A 16,995-nucleotide genomic window follows, 5' to 3' on the forward strand; every position below is an offset into this window, starting at 1 on the left:
AAATGCTCTCAGACCTTCCAGGGGCAGCTTTTGGGCAGCGCATTACAGATCTTAATGCAGGGGACTTTGCACCTTGACACTGTCCTCTTCTGCACAGCCTTGTCATTATTCACTCCAGAGAACTACACAAAACGTTGGTTATCAACCTGAAGGTCCTTTGTGGAATGTATGTAAATAGTTCAAGCCCTTTAGGGTTCCATCTTACGGAGCCTGCCCTTTTTGAGGTGTTAGGGGGAGCAAACAATGATGGCAGAGTCAAAGACTGCCCAAAGTGGAAGGTAGTATCACATTTTGGCAGATAACAGGGCAGCCCATCATTATGGGCTATGCAGCTCCGACCCCACCCCCCATTCCAAAGCATGAGGTATGTCTGTTAGGTTGAACAAAGGTAAGCCTGACCGACACTCACAATATCAAGGTCAAGTAGACAAGTAATGCAGTAATGAGCAGGTGCCTGGCAGCCTGTGCCAAGCTTTGCTAGGCTGATGATTTTAGAGCTCTGAGGGCGTAACCTCATCAGCCTGGCAAAGCCCTGTAAGGTCCGGTCCCTGAGGACGAGGGTAAATGTCACCGATAGAATAAGACCTGGGTGCTTCAAGGTTGCATTAAATTTGCAATGTCATCCTCGCTACTAGACAACCCTCCAAAAAATCATTTTATTAGAGGCAGAGGGACCAATTTGTAGCCTGGTGCAGTGCATGGGGCACAGACCCCTTACTGGTAAAGCTGTCAGGTGCCCTTTTGTTTGTTTTGTTTTGTTGGCCTTTTTGGTCTTTCTATGTTTGCCAAACCAACACCTCCTTTTTGAAGCCACCTATTGTGACAGATTAAAAAAGGGTTCACACCTTTAGGCCACAAATCATTTGTAATGCAACACTGGGACCATAACATGTTCTTGAAATTACTCATGTGTTTGTCCTTCGTGCCTCTGCATTCCTGCTCCATGGGTCTTCCCACCCTAATGACTGCCTACCTCCTTGCTGGAATAGCCCCTAAATTTGCAAAACTGGTGTTGAAATTGCTTGGCAGGGATCAACAGCCCCAAGGAATATGTTCCTTTCTTTTTACAGCATTTCAAACAGGAGTCCACCTTCTCTCCTTAAACGAGAGACAACAGTGGGTATGTCCGTTAGCAAAGCCTGCATATCATTGGAAAACCTGGTGGACCTCATCCAGGAATGTCTACTGAGGACACCTCTGATACCAACTATGATGTCAAGGCAATGCATGGCATCCAAATCTGCAGGGATAAAATACTTTGCTGTACCTACCCGTTATATGTTGTCTGGGTCAAAGAGGCCCTAAAATAATACAGCACTGCTAGCAAGAACTCAATGGTCATGTCCCAGAGAGCATGTGTTTATTGGTCTAGTAGACAGATCACAGTGTCGGATTGGTGAAAGAAAACACAGATTTGCCAAAGGCGTCATCCACTTTGATTCTCAAAACGGAGTGGCTGGAAATCAATTAGGATTCACCTTACTGGTCAAGGCCTGTAAAATAAGGCTCTCTGGAGTGGGCTGCTTGGTGAGGAAATGTGGTGGGAAAAATCTGGATCTCCAGGCACCAATTTATGACATTTGGCCACCTGCATGTTCTAAGGTCGAAAAGGATATGGTTTCCACCAGGTGTCTATCAGTATCTGTGAGGACCTCACTAAATGGCAGTAAAGGGTCAGTGGCTCAGGCTGCAGAATTTTAGTCAAAACATGGTTTTAGTTGCAAGGGGGGACAACTGCAATTCTAGTACCTCCTCAAATGGGGCACTCTCTTCCAATGGTGGTCCAATGTGGTGCGTAAGGCTTCATCTCAGGACCACTAGCATTCTATAAATCAAAGTATAAGGCATCATCAGTATAATAAGGGTGAGAAAGTTATCCTTCTCACCATCCTCATCAGTATCCTGTGGTGCACGCAGCTGTGGTGCAGGATTAGTCAGAATCAAAAAGGTAATGGAGCCTCTGTTGATTGCTGCAGAGAAGTAAAAGGTACCAAGGTTAGAGTCAGGCTGCATGAGAACCGGTTTTGTAATTTCACAGCATGACATCAGCAGAGCTCCAGCTGATGTTGGATTAGGATCGGTCATGGGAGTCAGTCCTGAACCATCATTTAGTAGCATCAATCCTGGTGTTGGGATCCAATGGTGGTAACATGACTGGAGGCCTCTGCAGATCCATGAGGCCTCGCCTCAAGGCACACCAGATGGAGCTGAAAGACTTGCAGCACAGCTTCTTTGAAGGTCCTATTCACTGTGGGGTAGATAACAGCCCAGGAACCTTGGAGCATGTCGGGACAAGCTAAGGTCTGGTTCCATGACCTCCATAGAGTGTGACTTACATATTGATGCCCTGCGCCTTCTCTTTCGAATCAGAGTGGTTGGATGGAATAGAGTCCAACTTCACCTTTTTATGCTTACAATTAGACTTATTAGAGGACTTTAACCAGGAAGTGGAATAGTTGCAGGAACAGCCCTATCATAAAGGCAGAGTTCAGGCCTGTGACTTGTAGGAGTATGTACGTGAAGGCCGCTGACAATTCTTCTGCTTGGAGGCACAATCTTCTCCTCCTGGCTTCAAATCACTTTTGGGTGCAGATGCAGCATTGATCACATGACTTGGCTTCTTGTCCCTGAAGTCGCAGTGCAGCTTGAAACCGGTCATTTTTGGTCAGGACATTGTTTGCCAACACACTTCTGGACACTTTTGGAAACTGCAAGAAAATCAACAAATTCGGAAGTGGAGCTCTGGACCCACAGGGAAAAGGATTAGATGTCAGCATGCAGGTGTGGCGCTTATATACACCCTGCTCCATCACTTACAGGGCGGTATGGGCACCAGTGCCACGTGGGAGCACTGTACTAAAATATCTAGCTTCAATCTGGCACCTGGGGAATAACCTAAGGAGAGGAATCTGCAGTAAGATGTCTCAAATCAGAATTATCTATGCTTAGAGGACTGAAGGAAAATAAAATGAATACTGCACAGGTCAAATCAGAAGGTGAAGACCAATTATTTATCTTATGTTTAAAACCCTTGGTGTTAGTGTGATTTACAGCTTTGCCAAGATGAGTAAAAGGTGTACGCAAGAAACACATTTGCTGATTAATGACTGATGCTGATGTTTTTTCAGAATATGCATCTCATTATTTAGAATGGGTTTTCTTGGTTTTGTAAGAACCGATGCTTAGAATATATTATACTGCAAAGAGGACAACTGATTTATCCTCAAATTGTTAAGTGGCAATAGGCCAGTATAATTTGACTTAAAATCGAATATTAGACTTTGGACATGGAATGGAGATTGAGAGTTTTCTTCCAGATCCTCTTTTCGTTCTTCACAGTTGCTATTTGCTGCTGGAAAGAGGGGCAAAGCAAAGGTCTAGCAAACAATATGACATCCATAGTATTAAGACTCTCTGGGTTAACTGTCTATCTGTCACCAATGCCATTATCAGTGCTCTCCCCTAGGCGTCACAGAACAGGAGTACAAGAGGACTCTAGCCTCCACCCACAGCTCTGCCAATATACCTGCATCCTGAACCCACAGTCCCTCACCTCTCTGCCACTTCTGTACTTAGTCATGCACACAGCTCTGCCAATGCACCTACATCCTGGACTGCAATTTCTGCTTGGGGACATAACTCTTCCAATGTGCTTTCATACTAATCCACAGCAATTTCTGGTGCCTGTGATCGGAGCTGCTAATACAGCACAACCTGCAACGCCCCTACTATTTTGGGAAGTGACTGCAGCATCACATGCGGCTACAGTAGAGCATACTTCAGTTTTTGACCTGCAACTACTACTGCAACTGCACCTCCGTGAGCCACACAAAGTTCCCTACTTAGGGGAAGCGGGATATGGCTACTTTGGAGGTTAGGGCAGGAAGGAATGTAGAGCAGGAGATGAGGTATGTTCAGACAGCAAAGGTGGGGAAGGCAGGTGTAGAAGGAGTCACAAAAGTAAAGGACCAGAGCAGTAAGAAAGCATGGAAGAAAATGGTTAGAAAGATGGGGAAGGAACTATAAAAGGAAGAAGAAAGAGCCAAGCTGTAAACTTAACAGGGAGAACTAGAGAAGATGAGAGATAGTGCAACATAATAATGGGCAAGAATCACCACGGCATACAAATGACAGATTTTCTGTAGACAGTGACTGTCCAGAAGAGGCCTAACTCACAGGGGCACAAGCAGCCATGGGCACTGTTTGTCACTTCATTTATTCTTCTTGAATTGCATACCATGTACAAAGCCCAGGAAGGACTTGCAAGTAGAGGCAGAAATGCACATACAGCTTTGAGCAAACTCTTCCATCCTGCACAGCACCCACCGGCATTCTAATACTGATAACCCACACACTGCTCTGGCAACAGACTTCCTTCCAAACCCTCTGCACCCACTATTTAAAAATAAAGCTGCACTGCTTAAATGCACAATTCTTAATGCACCTACTTCTTTTAAAGCCCAGGGACCCATACATATATCCTCTGTCAATGTACCATCATCTTTACCTGCAGTCCTCCACCCTGTTTGAAACATGCTCCTTAACCACAGACCAAGACGGGTGTTACCTACCACCCTCTAGACATACACAGAATGCAGGACGAGCGCTTACGTTGCCTTTTCAGACACTCACGAAGTGCCTGCCGTTTTCATCGCTGCTGTTGCTGCTGCTGCTGTTGTCAACTCCCCGGGATGAAGGTTCAGACGAGAAGGGGTTGGTTTGAGGAGCCAGGGTCACAGGAGAAGTGGGGGGGCTTGGGGTGGCACACAGAGCTATCGAGACATAAGGTGACATGGCAGTGAGGAGCATGCAAACATCAGGGGTACAGGTGGGCAACACCATAGAGCTGAACTGATCTCACTTAATATCAGGAAATCTAATGACAGACTTGGGATTGTTAAACTGGGGCAAGGGAAGTTTCATTTTAGACAGTGTGTGAAACTTGAGTGACCGTGTCCTAGCACTACCAATTTTCCAAGTGCTGGCTTGTGCAGAGATTTTCTAACTTCTCAGCACCTACTTGCCTCCGGAGCAGATAATGTGTTTGGCCATATAACCAGAACATAGATGTGTAGGAGACATCTGCACCATTTATGTGGGTGAGGTTAGTGCCACATTGCTCATGAATCCCACACTAGACAGTAGGAGTTACTCAGGATCTAATAATTCCAAGAAATATTTCCATAGAAATGTTCTACTTTCCTCGAAATGGCCAAAGTTTTAACAACCCAGTTTTAATGACAGAAATATGAATCAAGTTTGGGGGTACTCTTGTGAGGCAATAGGCCTGAACTCTGTCAAAACCTGCCCGACCATACAGAAGGCATTCAGAAGTAATCTCTAGCATGGTGCTGACATAACTAGTCCCTCATCTTCCTCTATCATCAGCACAGGTCAACTAATCCTATTCTCTCTACAATAGCCTACTTTTGCCCTTTGCCATGCTCTTTATCTCATCCCGCAGAATTCAATGCAGTTCCATATGAAAGCCCATGTCCAATCACTCTCCCTTTCTCAATTTCAACTCTATTTCTTCTAATTGAATCCCTCTCTCACCACAAACTGTTAAGTCTGTTGTTAAGTCATCCTCAAAATACAGCGTGCTGTCCCTCAGTCACCTTTACCACCTTCGAATTCGTTGCAATCCAATGCTCTTGCCTCACCTACCATATGGCCACCTCTTATTTTCAGTCCTGTCTGCCCAACGCGAACGTACGCCATTTTATTTCCCATCACAATTGACCAAATATTCCCACATCACCTGGTCAATCTTTTACTTTCACCTTCCTGCTCCCATTTCTCTCTGCCTTCCTCATCGTTCCCCACTCATACTCCCTATGTCCCTACACACTTATCACCTAAACCCTTACTCAGACCCTTGCCCGCAGGTCTCCAAGTACAATTCCAAATCCAGTCCATACACAGTACTAGGCTCTGGATGGCACACACCGCCCCATGATAGTTTGATGGAGGTTGCCAGGAAATATCATGAGTCTGTTATAACAAGGCTATAATGTAACTCATTATCACGCTACAGGAAACCTCAAGGGGCCTTGCCAAATGAAACATGGAACTTAAGATTCTGGAATTTAGACTGCCATAGCTAATCGTAAACTCTCTTTAGGGACAAAAGGTTCCTAATGTGCCTGACGTAGCAGATATGAATTACAAGTCAGGGGGTTAGCTACAGGGCAGTATAAAGATTATACCAGGTTCCAAGCTCTTGGGTAAGATGCAAGAAAAGCCATGGGGCACATCTAAAGGTACTCCAGGTGGCTGGTTAGGGAAGGGTGCACGCATTAGGACAAGAAGTGGGCTGGGGAAAATGAGTTAGAGTATGCCAAGGGGCAGACTTACCAGCAGAATATGGGTAGGAACTTAAAACAAACACCTACAAAGGCAAAGCACTGTGGTGGAAAACGACATGACCTGCTAGGGTGTAAAGACTGTCACAGGTGAAGGCAAGATCATTTATCATAAATGGGAACACAGTGTTTCTTTGCTTTCTTTTAAACACATTACCCTTTATTTCTAATCCTACTTCCTTCATATAACACTCCAACTGGAGACACAGGCAGTTAAATACCTTATTTGAAAGTGGAAATACTAATCCTGGACTCTTGTTGCATCCCCATTCCTAGTGGCAATCTCAGACAATCTGTTCATCACCGAGGATTATTACTCAGTCACTTTCAAGAATGTGTTGGATGGATTTCACGCTGTGCACAATGGCAACCCCTGGCTGAATGACCTCTGCAAGAGAGCTTACAAATAACCAGTCCACATAAGTAGGATTCTCATAACTGCAGGAACCTCATTGTCTGATAAATGTTCACTGGTGGTGCATCACTTAGTTTGTAAACTAAAGTAACCTAGCAGGATTGAAGAATATTCATGAACTTTGATGGTGCATGGAAATAGACTGCACTCTGTTGGATATGTTAGACCCAGCAACTGTGCATGAACACAGATCAGGACTACACCACTCTCCTCTAGAACCATGGATTCTGAGTGACCACACACATAATAACTAATGTATGGACCTCTGGTCTTGACCTACCCACTGGGGTCACTCTGCTCTTGCCCAAGCACAGGCTGTTTCTACAACTAACAAGCAGACACAGGCCCAGAACTACCTCTCCAACAGTGCAGTCTTACCAGAAAGCAGCCGGCCTCGTCTGGAGGCCTCTGCTGCCAGAGTGCATGAGATCTCTATCCTCTTCTCTTGCTCCTGCAGCTGAGATTCTGAGTCCACAGGAACTTCCACCTCACTCTCTGTCAGTGGCACCACGTTCTGCATGCTGGAAAGAAGGAAGAGTAGGGGTAACAGTGAGTTTAAAATAAAAGATACCCATCCCTCCATCTAACTCTCTGAAACAGAATATTGCATGCAGTAATGGTTTTGTACAGTGTTGTCTTTTATAGATTCACCTTCTTTGCATAATCCTGAGAAATCCAGTTTTCTCATGTTTAACCCCCTCACACTTCTCAAAGACTGAATACCATGGATCCACTCACCACACTAACTGTTTGCCTTCAAGACGGCCTCCTGCAGTACTACCTTAATGTGGACAGAACTGTCTGCTACACTGTTCAGCCTCCACAGACATCCATCCACTTCTCCCTGTTGCTACAACATCAGTTGGCTAACAGTGACACATAGGGGCACTCCTTAAAGTCAGTCCTTCTTCTTGTCTTTAAATGACTATATGGTGACTCTCTTCACATAACACCCAGAACCGTTCGCACTACGTCCTGGAACAAATACTGATGTACAAGCCTTAAAAACCATTGCATTTAAAAATCTTTGTGTCCACCATCCAAGTTCCAGTCTTTATACCTGTTCACTGGATCACGCTGCTCAGCAGTGCTTAGTTTGTAAAAGTAAGAGTGGGGGGCCTCAAGCTCAGCTCTGGAGCACGCAGGTGGTGCAATTAAACATCTCCATGCAGAAGGCTGGTAATCTTAAATTAATTACTCTTTAATCCACTCCTTGTTCCTTTCTCTCACACCTGCAGGCTCATGCTTTTCATGTTTTTTCTGACTTTCTCTTCCTCCAGCTTTCCTCGCTGTGTGTTTTTCACACTTTTACTCTTGGTAAGTGTCGGATGTGGAAAAATAAGTGTAAATCCCCAACCCCCAAAAATGAGTGCAGGTAACCCCCACCGGCAACGACCAGCCCAAATGAAACACTGCTCTCTAGTGAATTTCAGGAAGAGTCCAACTTTCCTTTATCTCACATTTGCAAAGCCTTTACTCTCAAAAGCAAGACAAAAAAATGGATTTGGTGAAATTCTTAGCATTTGAGGCCCTTTGAATAGTAATCTTGGGCCGCATGGACAAAGGTAATTGTTTGCTATTACCAAATAGCAAATTGTTGTGATTTGCAATTTGGTGATCACAAACACCAATGTACAAATGTGTCTGACACAATTTGCGATTCCCACCTCATGAATAGTAAAGAGGTAAGTTTCAGGTTTGCGACCAATTGGGAATTGCTAGAATCACAGGGATGGTGGCCTGCGCACTACGATGCCCGTGATTGCTTTTAAATAAAGCAATCTTTTTTTTTTTTAAACAAAATCCTGCCCGTTATCCTTAAATGAAAACTGGATGCATTAAAAAAAAAAAAAAGGTTTTCTTTTTCTTTTTTCATTTTGTAATTACAAAATGTTTTTACAAATATTTACAAAGGGGCAAGTGTCTCTTGGGAGTTGGATAATTGCTGTAGAGGCCCTGCCAGTTTGTCTATTCATACTGTCAATGATTACACAGCGAGGACTAAAAATATTTTATCTCCATCTCAGAATCTCTTTGACTGCTGCTGCATTTGGTGAAGCAATAAATAAATCAAAAGATCGCCCTGAATCGACACGTAAGTTGGGGATCCGTTTCATGCTATTATCCAGAAAGGTTTAAATTGGCAGAACAAGCAGGTTCCATGGTCAGTCTGGTGGTATGTTAAAATTCCCGGAGGGAGAATCAGGATCCAGCTACTAAATAGCAGGCATATGCACAATTTGTTTTTCTGTAACAGATTCTGTTGGACTTTTTTCCTTACGCAGGATCATCCCCATTCTTTTTGCCTCCTTCCTCCTGGTTTTTCTTACCTCTCGTTGTTGGCTCTAGGACTCTGAGCACTTTATCACTGCTGACCAGTGCTAAAATGCAGGTGCTCTCCCATGTAAAGTTGGTATGATTGGCTTATACCAAATTGGCATATTTAATTTACCTATAAGTCCCTTGCACAGTGGTATCTCTATACCCAGGGCCTGTAAATTAAATACTACTAGTGGGCCTGCAGCGCTGCTTGCGCCACCTACTGAAGTAGACTTTTCAACCTGTCTCAGTCCTGCTAGCGCAGGGCCTGTGTGCGCAGTTTTCTGCCACAGGCGCCTGGCATCTAAATTTACTTGCCAGGCCCAGAACTCCCCTTTTACTACATGTAAGTCACCCCTAAGGTACGCCCTAGCTAGCCCTACGGGCAGGGTTCCATGTATGTAGAAAGGCAGGACATGTGCCAGGTTGTGTGGCCTGTCCTGGAAGTGACAAACAGCCTAACTTGGAGTCTCACTGCTGTGAGTGCTGCCTTCTCATAGGATTGCATTAGAAATGCCCTGCCTTATGTGTAAGGGGTAGCGTCTGATTTATGAGAGGTAGCGTAGGCGTGTTTGGTACGGTTGTGATGGTGATAATAAATGCTGCTTACTGATGTGGGTGTATTTTTTATTACTATCACAGAAATGCCACTTCTAGAAAGTGTGCATTTATCTGTGCTTATGACTCTGGTGTTTTGCAGCTTGACTCCAATCCACGTCTGGGCAGAGTGACAGTTGGGGCTTTGTGCATAATTTCAGACAGCCTGAACACAGGAAGGGTGGAGGTGTCACAGAGGTGCATCTGCATACTGAATAGTCTTCCTGGGCTGAGAGAAGGGAGAGGCGGGGCACACCTACATTTGTAAAGGCCGTGCCCTGGCCTCACACAATAGGGTCGTTAACCCCCACTGATGTTTGGAGCCTGTGCTGTAAGGAGAGAGGGAGCACTCCCAGAACCAGTTGTAACTGTCTGGAACCTCCTCTCCCTAGCATTGCAAAACATTGTAAGGACCGAGTATAAGTATAGGGGAATTGTCCCCACAATTTGGAGACTCCTTGAACCTACCTGGAACTGGACACAGACTGCTGGAGGAACTCACCAGGAACCGCCATGGACGACTGCTGCTGTGCTGATCTGTGACCTGCTTGGTCACTAAAGAGGACTTGCCACTTGCTACATACTCCTTGTGCTGGCCTGTTTTTGGGCCCTCCACCTGTGGGCCTTTTCTTGCAAGCTTTTGCTCCCCAGCACTGTGGCCCCTGACCCCTGCATTTACCCTGAAGCACGAGGGGTGCTTCACCTTGCCCAGGAGCTGAGCGCTTGGGAAAGCGCTCCTTTAGGGGGTTTTCTTAGCGATTGGAAGTGCTCCCCCTTGCTGGTATCTAGCGCTGTTGGAAGCGCTATTTCTTTGGCTGAGAGAAATCACCGCCACGACCCGGACTGTGTGGTTGCCAGCGCCAGAGTCGCGCTGGCTTTCCGTGCCCCCGGGGCACCAGAAGAATCCTGTTTTTGGTGTACTTGGAGCTCGAGCTCTCCTGTCGTGCCCTCAGGGTGAAGCGCGCTCCGTGGAGCGCCCCCGGGGCACTGGCAGGCACCGACTTTGGTGCCTGCTTCCTTTCCGACGGTTGGGCAGGCCGCCGAGTATTAAGGGAACCGGTGGGCAGGGAAGAAAGCCTCATCGGAGGCTCCCTCGCCCCACCAGGCCCCTTTGCTGGAGGACGCCTTCCAGGCAGGGGGAAGGGAAGCCTCACCGGAGGCTCCCCCTGTGTCCCCGACACCCCGGACTGCCTTGTGTGGCCCTGTGCAGGCCAGGATTGTTTTTTGCGGTCTCCCCCCCCAGCGGAGGGCCAGGATCGGCCTGGGGGAGACCCTAGGAGACCATGGGCCCCTGGAGAGGCCCGTTGCAAAGTCAGAGGGGGTGCGTGGTGCCCCTCCTTCCCCATTAACTCACGGACGTTGGCCCCTCCCTTGTGAGGGCTGGTTGAGGCCTTGGGGGGCCCTAGGGATCTCAGGTCCCCAGAGGGGCCCATCCACAAGAGAGAGGAGGTGCGGACTGCCCTCCTCTGGCCAAGGGATAGGGGAGGCCCCCATTTTGCGCAGAGGAGCGCCGGGGCCCCATTTTTCTTCACCTTCTTCATTTGTTGGGCACTGGAGGTGCCTTTATCATCAATCAGGTACTCCTAATTGACAATATATATATACACCAAAAGTTCTTATTAGAGACTTTATTGCATTGTATGTTGCCTACCTGTTTTATGATGGTTTTATACATGTGTGCAGGTGTTCCTTTTATGGACATGCTTGCTAATATGTTTTTCTAACTTGCCATATGTTTTCTAATGTTCCTACTATGGGCATTTTATGATGTGCTTAGGTGTAATAACGTGTTTCCTGACTACTGCTTATGTTGCAGAATACTGAGTAACCTGTGTGTAATGTGTAACTACTGCCAGTTTGCAGAGTAACTAATGTGTAACGTTCTGACAACTTCTAAGGTAGCAGGATAGTACTGATATGTGATGTTTGGTCTAATAATTGCATTGTGTACAATACAGTATATTTTCATATAATCTGGTGTTGTGTTTCCTTTGTGGTGGGGATATTGCGTCACGTGTGTTGTGTGTGTTGTGCAAACGCTTTACACATTGCCGCTGGGATAGGCCTGACTGCTCGTGCCAAGCTACCAAGGGGGTGAGCAGGGGTTATCTTGGACGTGTAACTCCCTTGCCCTGACTAGAGTAGGTAAGTTCTGCCTGGCTGAGGTGCATACCCTAGCCAACCAGAACCCCATTTCTAACAGATTCCCTGTGTAAAACTGAACGCAAAGACTGATCCCCTCTAACATCTTTCTTCCTAAGGGCACAGCCAAGAACCATACTTTGCTTTCATAACATGAAGTACAATTAAAAGTTGTCCAAGATCCTAATATTTCCAACAGGTAGGCTAGAAGATGATTATAAATCCCTGAAAAGCAAAGATAAGAATGGCAACAGACAGACAGGATGAGAGAGTTGGGGAGGAAGTTTTAGAATTAGCAAATTTAATAATTCACTGTTATAGGCAGCTAATATTAAGTATAGCCCACTTTTAGGCATAACACTTTTGAAAGGTTGGAGAAATAAGCCCCCAGACGATAAGAATTGCAGAGATAAGTTTGGTCAGCTGGGGAGGTCAGTCTTACAGCGCAACTCCCTTGGTTCTATAGATATAGATGAACCCATTTTGCCACATCCCAGTCTAATCTCTACACCACATTTCACTGAACCAGATGATCACATTTCAACTTAACCAGTGAATACCATCTGAACCACAAGACCACACTTAACCTTACACACTAGACCATGTTTATTTCAACTAGATCACACCTCACCTTACCACAAGGCAGTATCACATTGTAATCATTAGACTCCTCAATATAGTCAATATTGCAACTCAACTTCTAGACTAAATATCAACCTACTAGATTTTGCCTTAAATTAAAAAGTATACCTTATTTCACTTTAACCTCTAGATTAGATGTCCATTTAACCACTAGGCTGATCCAATGTGACGCACCAGGCAGCATTGCAACCAACTATTAACCACACAAGTCAGAAATACAAAAACTGTAAACACTGAATATCACTTTAGCCCTATAGTGAAGAGAAGCTATGACACCTGGATTTGGCAATGAGGGTCTTTATCCTCTCCACTTTCTTCTGCTTCTCTTTCTCCTCCTCCGGACTAAGCGGAGTGTCAGGCTCTAGATCGATGTATCGCTCTGGAATTGTGACTTTGTCCGGAGTAGAAAGCTGGATTGGGTGAAAACAAAATTCTGGGTTAAGTTATGACAGTGATGGTATATCTAATGTGAGATTTAAAGAGCCATACAAGCAAATTAGGCATCACAAAAACATTTTACTTTTATTAGAATTTGGGTCAGTTGATTCTTTTGATGAAAAATAAATAATTGGTAGACAACTCCAACAACTCCTCTTTTGCTCTCCTATAATAATTCCTATTACCCCAAAGCAAGTGAAGGAGTTGAGTGTCAACATATAAGTGTGCACAGTGGTAAACGTTCATGAATGGGCTCTGGGAAAGGTATGCATATGTGATAGAGACATGCAACAATGCAGGTAGTTTCTGCTAATCCATCACCTGCCCCACTCACCTCCTTGTTGATGTCCACACTATATGTCTGTGGTTCCAGATCCAGCTTGCGCAGACGGGCAATCTCCTCCCTTGGTGTTTCGTATGTCTTGCTTGGCTCCTCTGACCGAAGTGCGGCTTCCAAGTCTGAGATATCTACTTCGTGGATGCTGCGGTGTCTTCGAACCTGTATCCAGAAAAATAATAAGCAAAGAAAAACACTGGTTAGGGATTAGAAAGATTACTAGGCCAAGTGTGACATAACTGGCCAAATGACCATATACGATCAACAAACCAGGAATGACAATAGATGAGACAATAGGAAAGAAGTGTGCACAGACAAACATGCCACATTGTTGCACAGGTGAAACAACAGAGGGACCAACAAGACACAGATGAGGAAACAAAGTGAAGTGGAGAGATGAAGAAACAAAACATATGAGCCAGGTTTAAGCTCAAGTGACTAAGGGAGTGAAAAGACTTAGAGTTAGAACAAAATGAGCATGGCAGCATGGGGAACTACCAGATGACCAGAGACAGAACACAGATTGACAATGAGGCAGAATAACAAGCAGTGTCAGAATGGGTGAACCCCCTTTTATAGCCCTCATTACCCACCTCAACAAATTCGCAATGTTACAACAGATGCTGCATTGGGACCAACGAATCTTCTGCAATCCTAAGCTTTAACGAGCAAAGAATCTACAAAGGTGAGCTCAGATTAATATTTAAGATGCACACTGCATCTCAAATATTCTCAGGGTTCTTCCATATGTTTTCAGGAGTAAATCTAGCAAACAATACAAAAGTGTGTCTGGAGCAATTAGGAGGTGATTTGTGAAGCACCAAAGGGGCTCAAGTGCACATTTTAGGATTTGAATTATTTAGCTCCATTTGGATAAATAATCTTCCCACAGATTCCTCGCCTTATGGATACCCCTCCAGGCACCAGAGTGCACTGGTGTGGTAGCATCTGTTCTGGAAAGTTTTGTAGCACCCCATGGAGGCATGCAAAAAGGAACCAAAATATCATCAACAACAATAACAGCATACAACATGTTTCCATACCTTGGGATCATATTATCCAACAGCACTAACTCGATGGGAATGAGGGAGGAATTTTGAGGACGATTATATAGCCACCAGAACTATCGTAACTGAGGGTAAAAAAAACACCTTCTGATGGATGCGTCTTCCTGCAGATTCCTCACCTTATGAATGAGTCCCAAAGCAATACCAAGCTGGAAGATTGAACTGAGTAGTGCAGATTAACAGAGAAAGTCATAAATACCCCACCGTGTAAAAGTACTCAACACTGTGTGTGTGGGCTTTGAGGCAATAATGCTTGGAAGAAGAATGAAAAGATGATCACATGGCTACCCAGCAGATGCCAGTCACCAGAGAGAGCTTTGGAAGCAGCCATAGGACAAATATCCTCTAAAGGATTTTTCTTCGCTAAGGCACAGCAGATGTCGATACAAAGGAGGACACCGTGAGATAAGAATATTTTGATGAATCACTGCTTGGCCCTGGTTAGCTCCTGTGAAGCTTACACAGAGCTGATCATCAACTCTGATCTGCTAAGTATGACTGAACTGATGTAACAGGAAGGCGCACATTTGGGGTCCAGTCTATGAGGCTGCGTCTCCTCTTTGGTAAAATGAGTGTGAGGGAAGAAACATGAAATTGTGATGGACTGGCTCATGTGAAATGCAGATACTTCATTGGGTAAGAGGGACGGCCAGGTACAAAGATCCAACATCTGGATAGAAAACTATGAAAAGTTGTCCCAACCTTTGGGTTGAAGTAATTGCTACTAAGAGAGCAAGAGGTTTAACCAGGCAACTGCATTCACTCAAATGGGGATGCCATAAGGACAGTCAACACAAGATTCATATCCCACTCGAGAACTATTAACAAAATGGGAGCAAACAAGTAAACCTTTTAGAAAAAGTCTAAGCAAAAGAGACAATACATGAAAGCAGACGGGGCAGTCAAACAGCCTTCAAACACTGCAAATGATAAACCCTGCTGGGCGCACGAGAAAAAGAGAAAGCGAGAGAAAGAGAGAGAAAGAGAGAGAAAGAGAGAGAAAGAGAGAGAATACTGCAGGGGATTTCTAGAGGATGAAATTGAAAAGGATTCGGGCCTTCCTACTAACACCACTGAACACATTTGTTCCAGTGACCCACATCAATAGATTTTGTAATGGGCTTCCTAGAAGTCAAGGTGATGTCTGCAACTTTAGTATAATAAAACATGACTAGCACGTACAGATTAGTCTCCATATGTGGAGCGACGACACTTGGGGATCAGGGTACAAAGCTTGACCTTCCAGCTCAGAAAGCAGGTCCACCAATGTGGGAGAGGAAGAAGGGGCAGTATAGTGAGTGAAAATAGAGTGGCATAGCAGATACTTCTTGCCCAGTCTTGGGTGATTTGAATCAGCTGTAGTCAATCTTTCCATGCCTTTCAAAGAACCTTCAAAAGAAGTAGAATTGGTAGACATCCGAACAGATGGCTCTGAGACCTGGCTAGAGCTGAAAGCATCCCTCAAGGAACCATTCAGAGGTAAATGTATTATTCAAGGCAGGGGCAAACAGATCAGAGTATGGACAACCCAATCTGGAGAACATCTCCACTGTCGCTTTAGGGTGTAACCCTCACCCCTGATCCTCCATTGAGAGGTGACAGAGCATCTCCTCTCAGGTTGAGTAAGCCTGCAAGATGAGACGCTGTTGGGAAAACTCTCCATTGCTGCACCAGTTAAAACAGGTGAATAACCTCCAAACAGGGTCTGTGACCCCAAACTTCCTTGTCTGTAGGTATAATGGATTCAGGTTGTGTTGTCAGACAGAATCTGTATGATGCTCCCAGAGATAAAAGAGAGAAATGCCTTTATGGCAAGAAGGGCCAACAGTAGCCTGCAGCTGGTCTGCAACTCGGACAAATGACTTGTGTCCTCACCCAGACAGGCACTACAGTTCAGCCACTGATATGAGCATGATAGCCTAGGACTGAGGTGGAATGAAGGCATGAACCACCAAAAGTTGAATGGGGTCCATCTACAAGTGCAGATCTGAGGGCATGCATTGGAAGATCTGCACCCGAGTTGAGAGTCTCACTTGATGTTGCAGTCACTGTGTTCTCAGGTACCTGGTTTCAGGTACCACTGAAAGAGTGTAGCCCTTGTCAACTTCCAGTTGGTGGGAAAATGGAAGACCACCCCGACCACAAGAAGATGATGATCTAAAACGGGTGGGCGTTAGAGAGGTTTTGAGGCAGTAGTGCTAGTAGAGACTGGCTGGGACTGGATCGGTTGCTGGGGATGGTGTCCCCATAGGCCCACCCTTACCCCAAAAGGAGCAGTACATTTTTTGTGGCATCTGCATCAGCTAGGATTGCATAGCTCTGTAATAGCTTCAAAATTTGCTGCACTGTTCGTGGAACTGTCTTGCTAGAGAGGCAAGGCTAAGTGAGTGAATATGTCTCTGCTGGTTTTTCAGGTTAGAGTGGACTTTCTTTCTAAACAACTGCTTCTCATCAAAGGTCATGTCCTTGATGGCTGTCTGGACATCCCCGAAGAAACCGTTGGAATGTATGCAAGCATGGCAGTGGAGCATGAATTATGTGCCCATGGCCACACTTCAAGATCTGTCTGAACATAGCGAAAGCATTGTTGACCAGATGAGAAAAAGGATTTTTCATGTGGTCCAGTTTGTTGTTTTGCTACTTCCGTTAATTTTTTATCTGTGTATCAGACCA

At 45.2% G+C, this 16,995-nt stretch overlaps 1 protein-coding gene across 11 annotated transcripts in view; it reads right to left on the reverse strand.

Moving 5' to 3' along the window:
• Positions 1–16,995, reverse strand: part of PLEKHA6 (pleckstrin homology domain containing A6) — a 527,946-nt gene that overhangs the window by 5,962 nt on the left and 504,989 nt on the right. For all 11 annotated transcript variants that reach the window (XM_069238499.1, XM_069238501.1, XM_069238498.1 and 8 more), the window contains 4 exons: positions 13,253–13,417; positions 12,757–12,890; positions 7,159–7,301; positions 4,612–4,772 (listed from right to left, as the gene is read on the reverse strand). In XM_069238499.1, the coding sequence (XP_069094600.1) occupies positions 4,621–4,772; positions 7,159–7,301; positions 12,757–12,890; positions 13,253–13,417 (594 nt within the window). In that variant the 3' untranslated portion in view covers positions 4,612–4,620. The remainder of the gene's footprint in view (positions 1–4,611; positions 4,773–7,158; positions 7,302–12,756; positions 12,891–13,252; positions 13,418–16,995) is intronic.

Source organism: Pleurodeles waltl, chromosome 6, assembly GCF_031143425.1.
Source record: "Pleurodeles waltl isolate 20211129_DDA chromosome 6, aPleWal1.hap1.20221129, whole genome shotgun sequence".
Lineage (NCBI taxonomy): Eukaryota > Metazoa > Chordata > Amphibia > Caudata > Salamandridae > Pleurodeles > Pleurodeles waltl.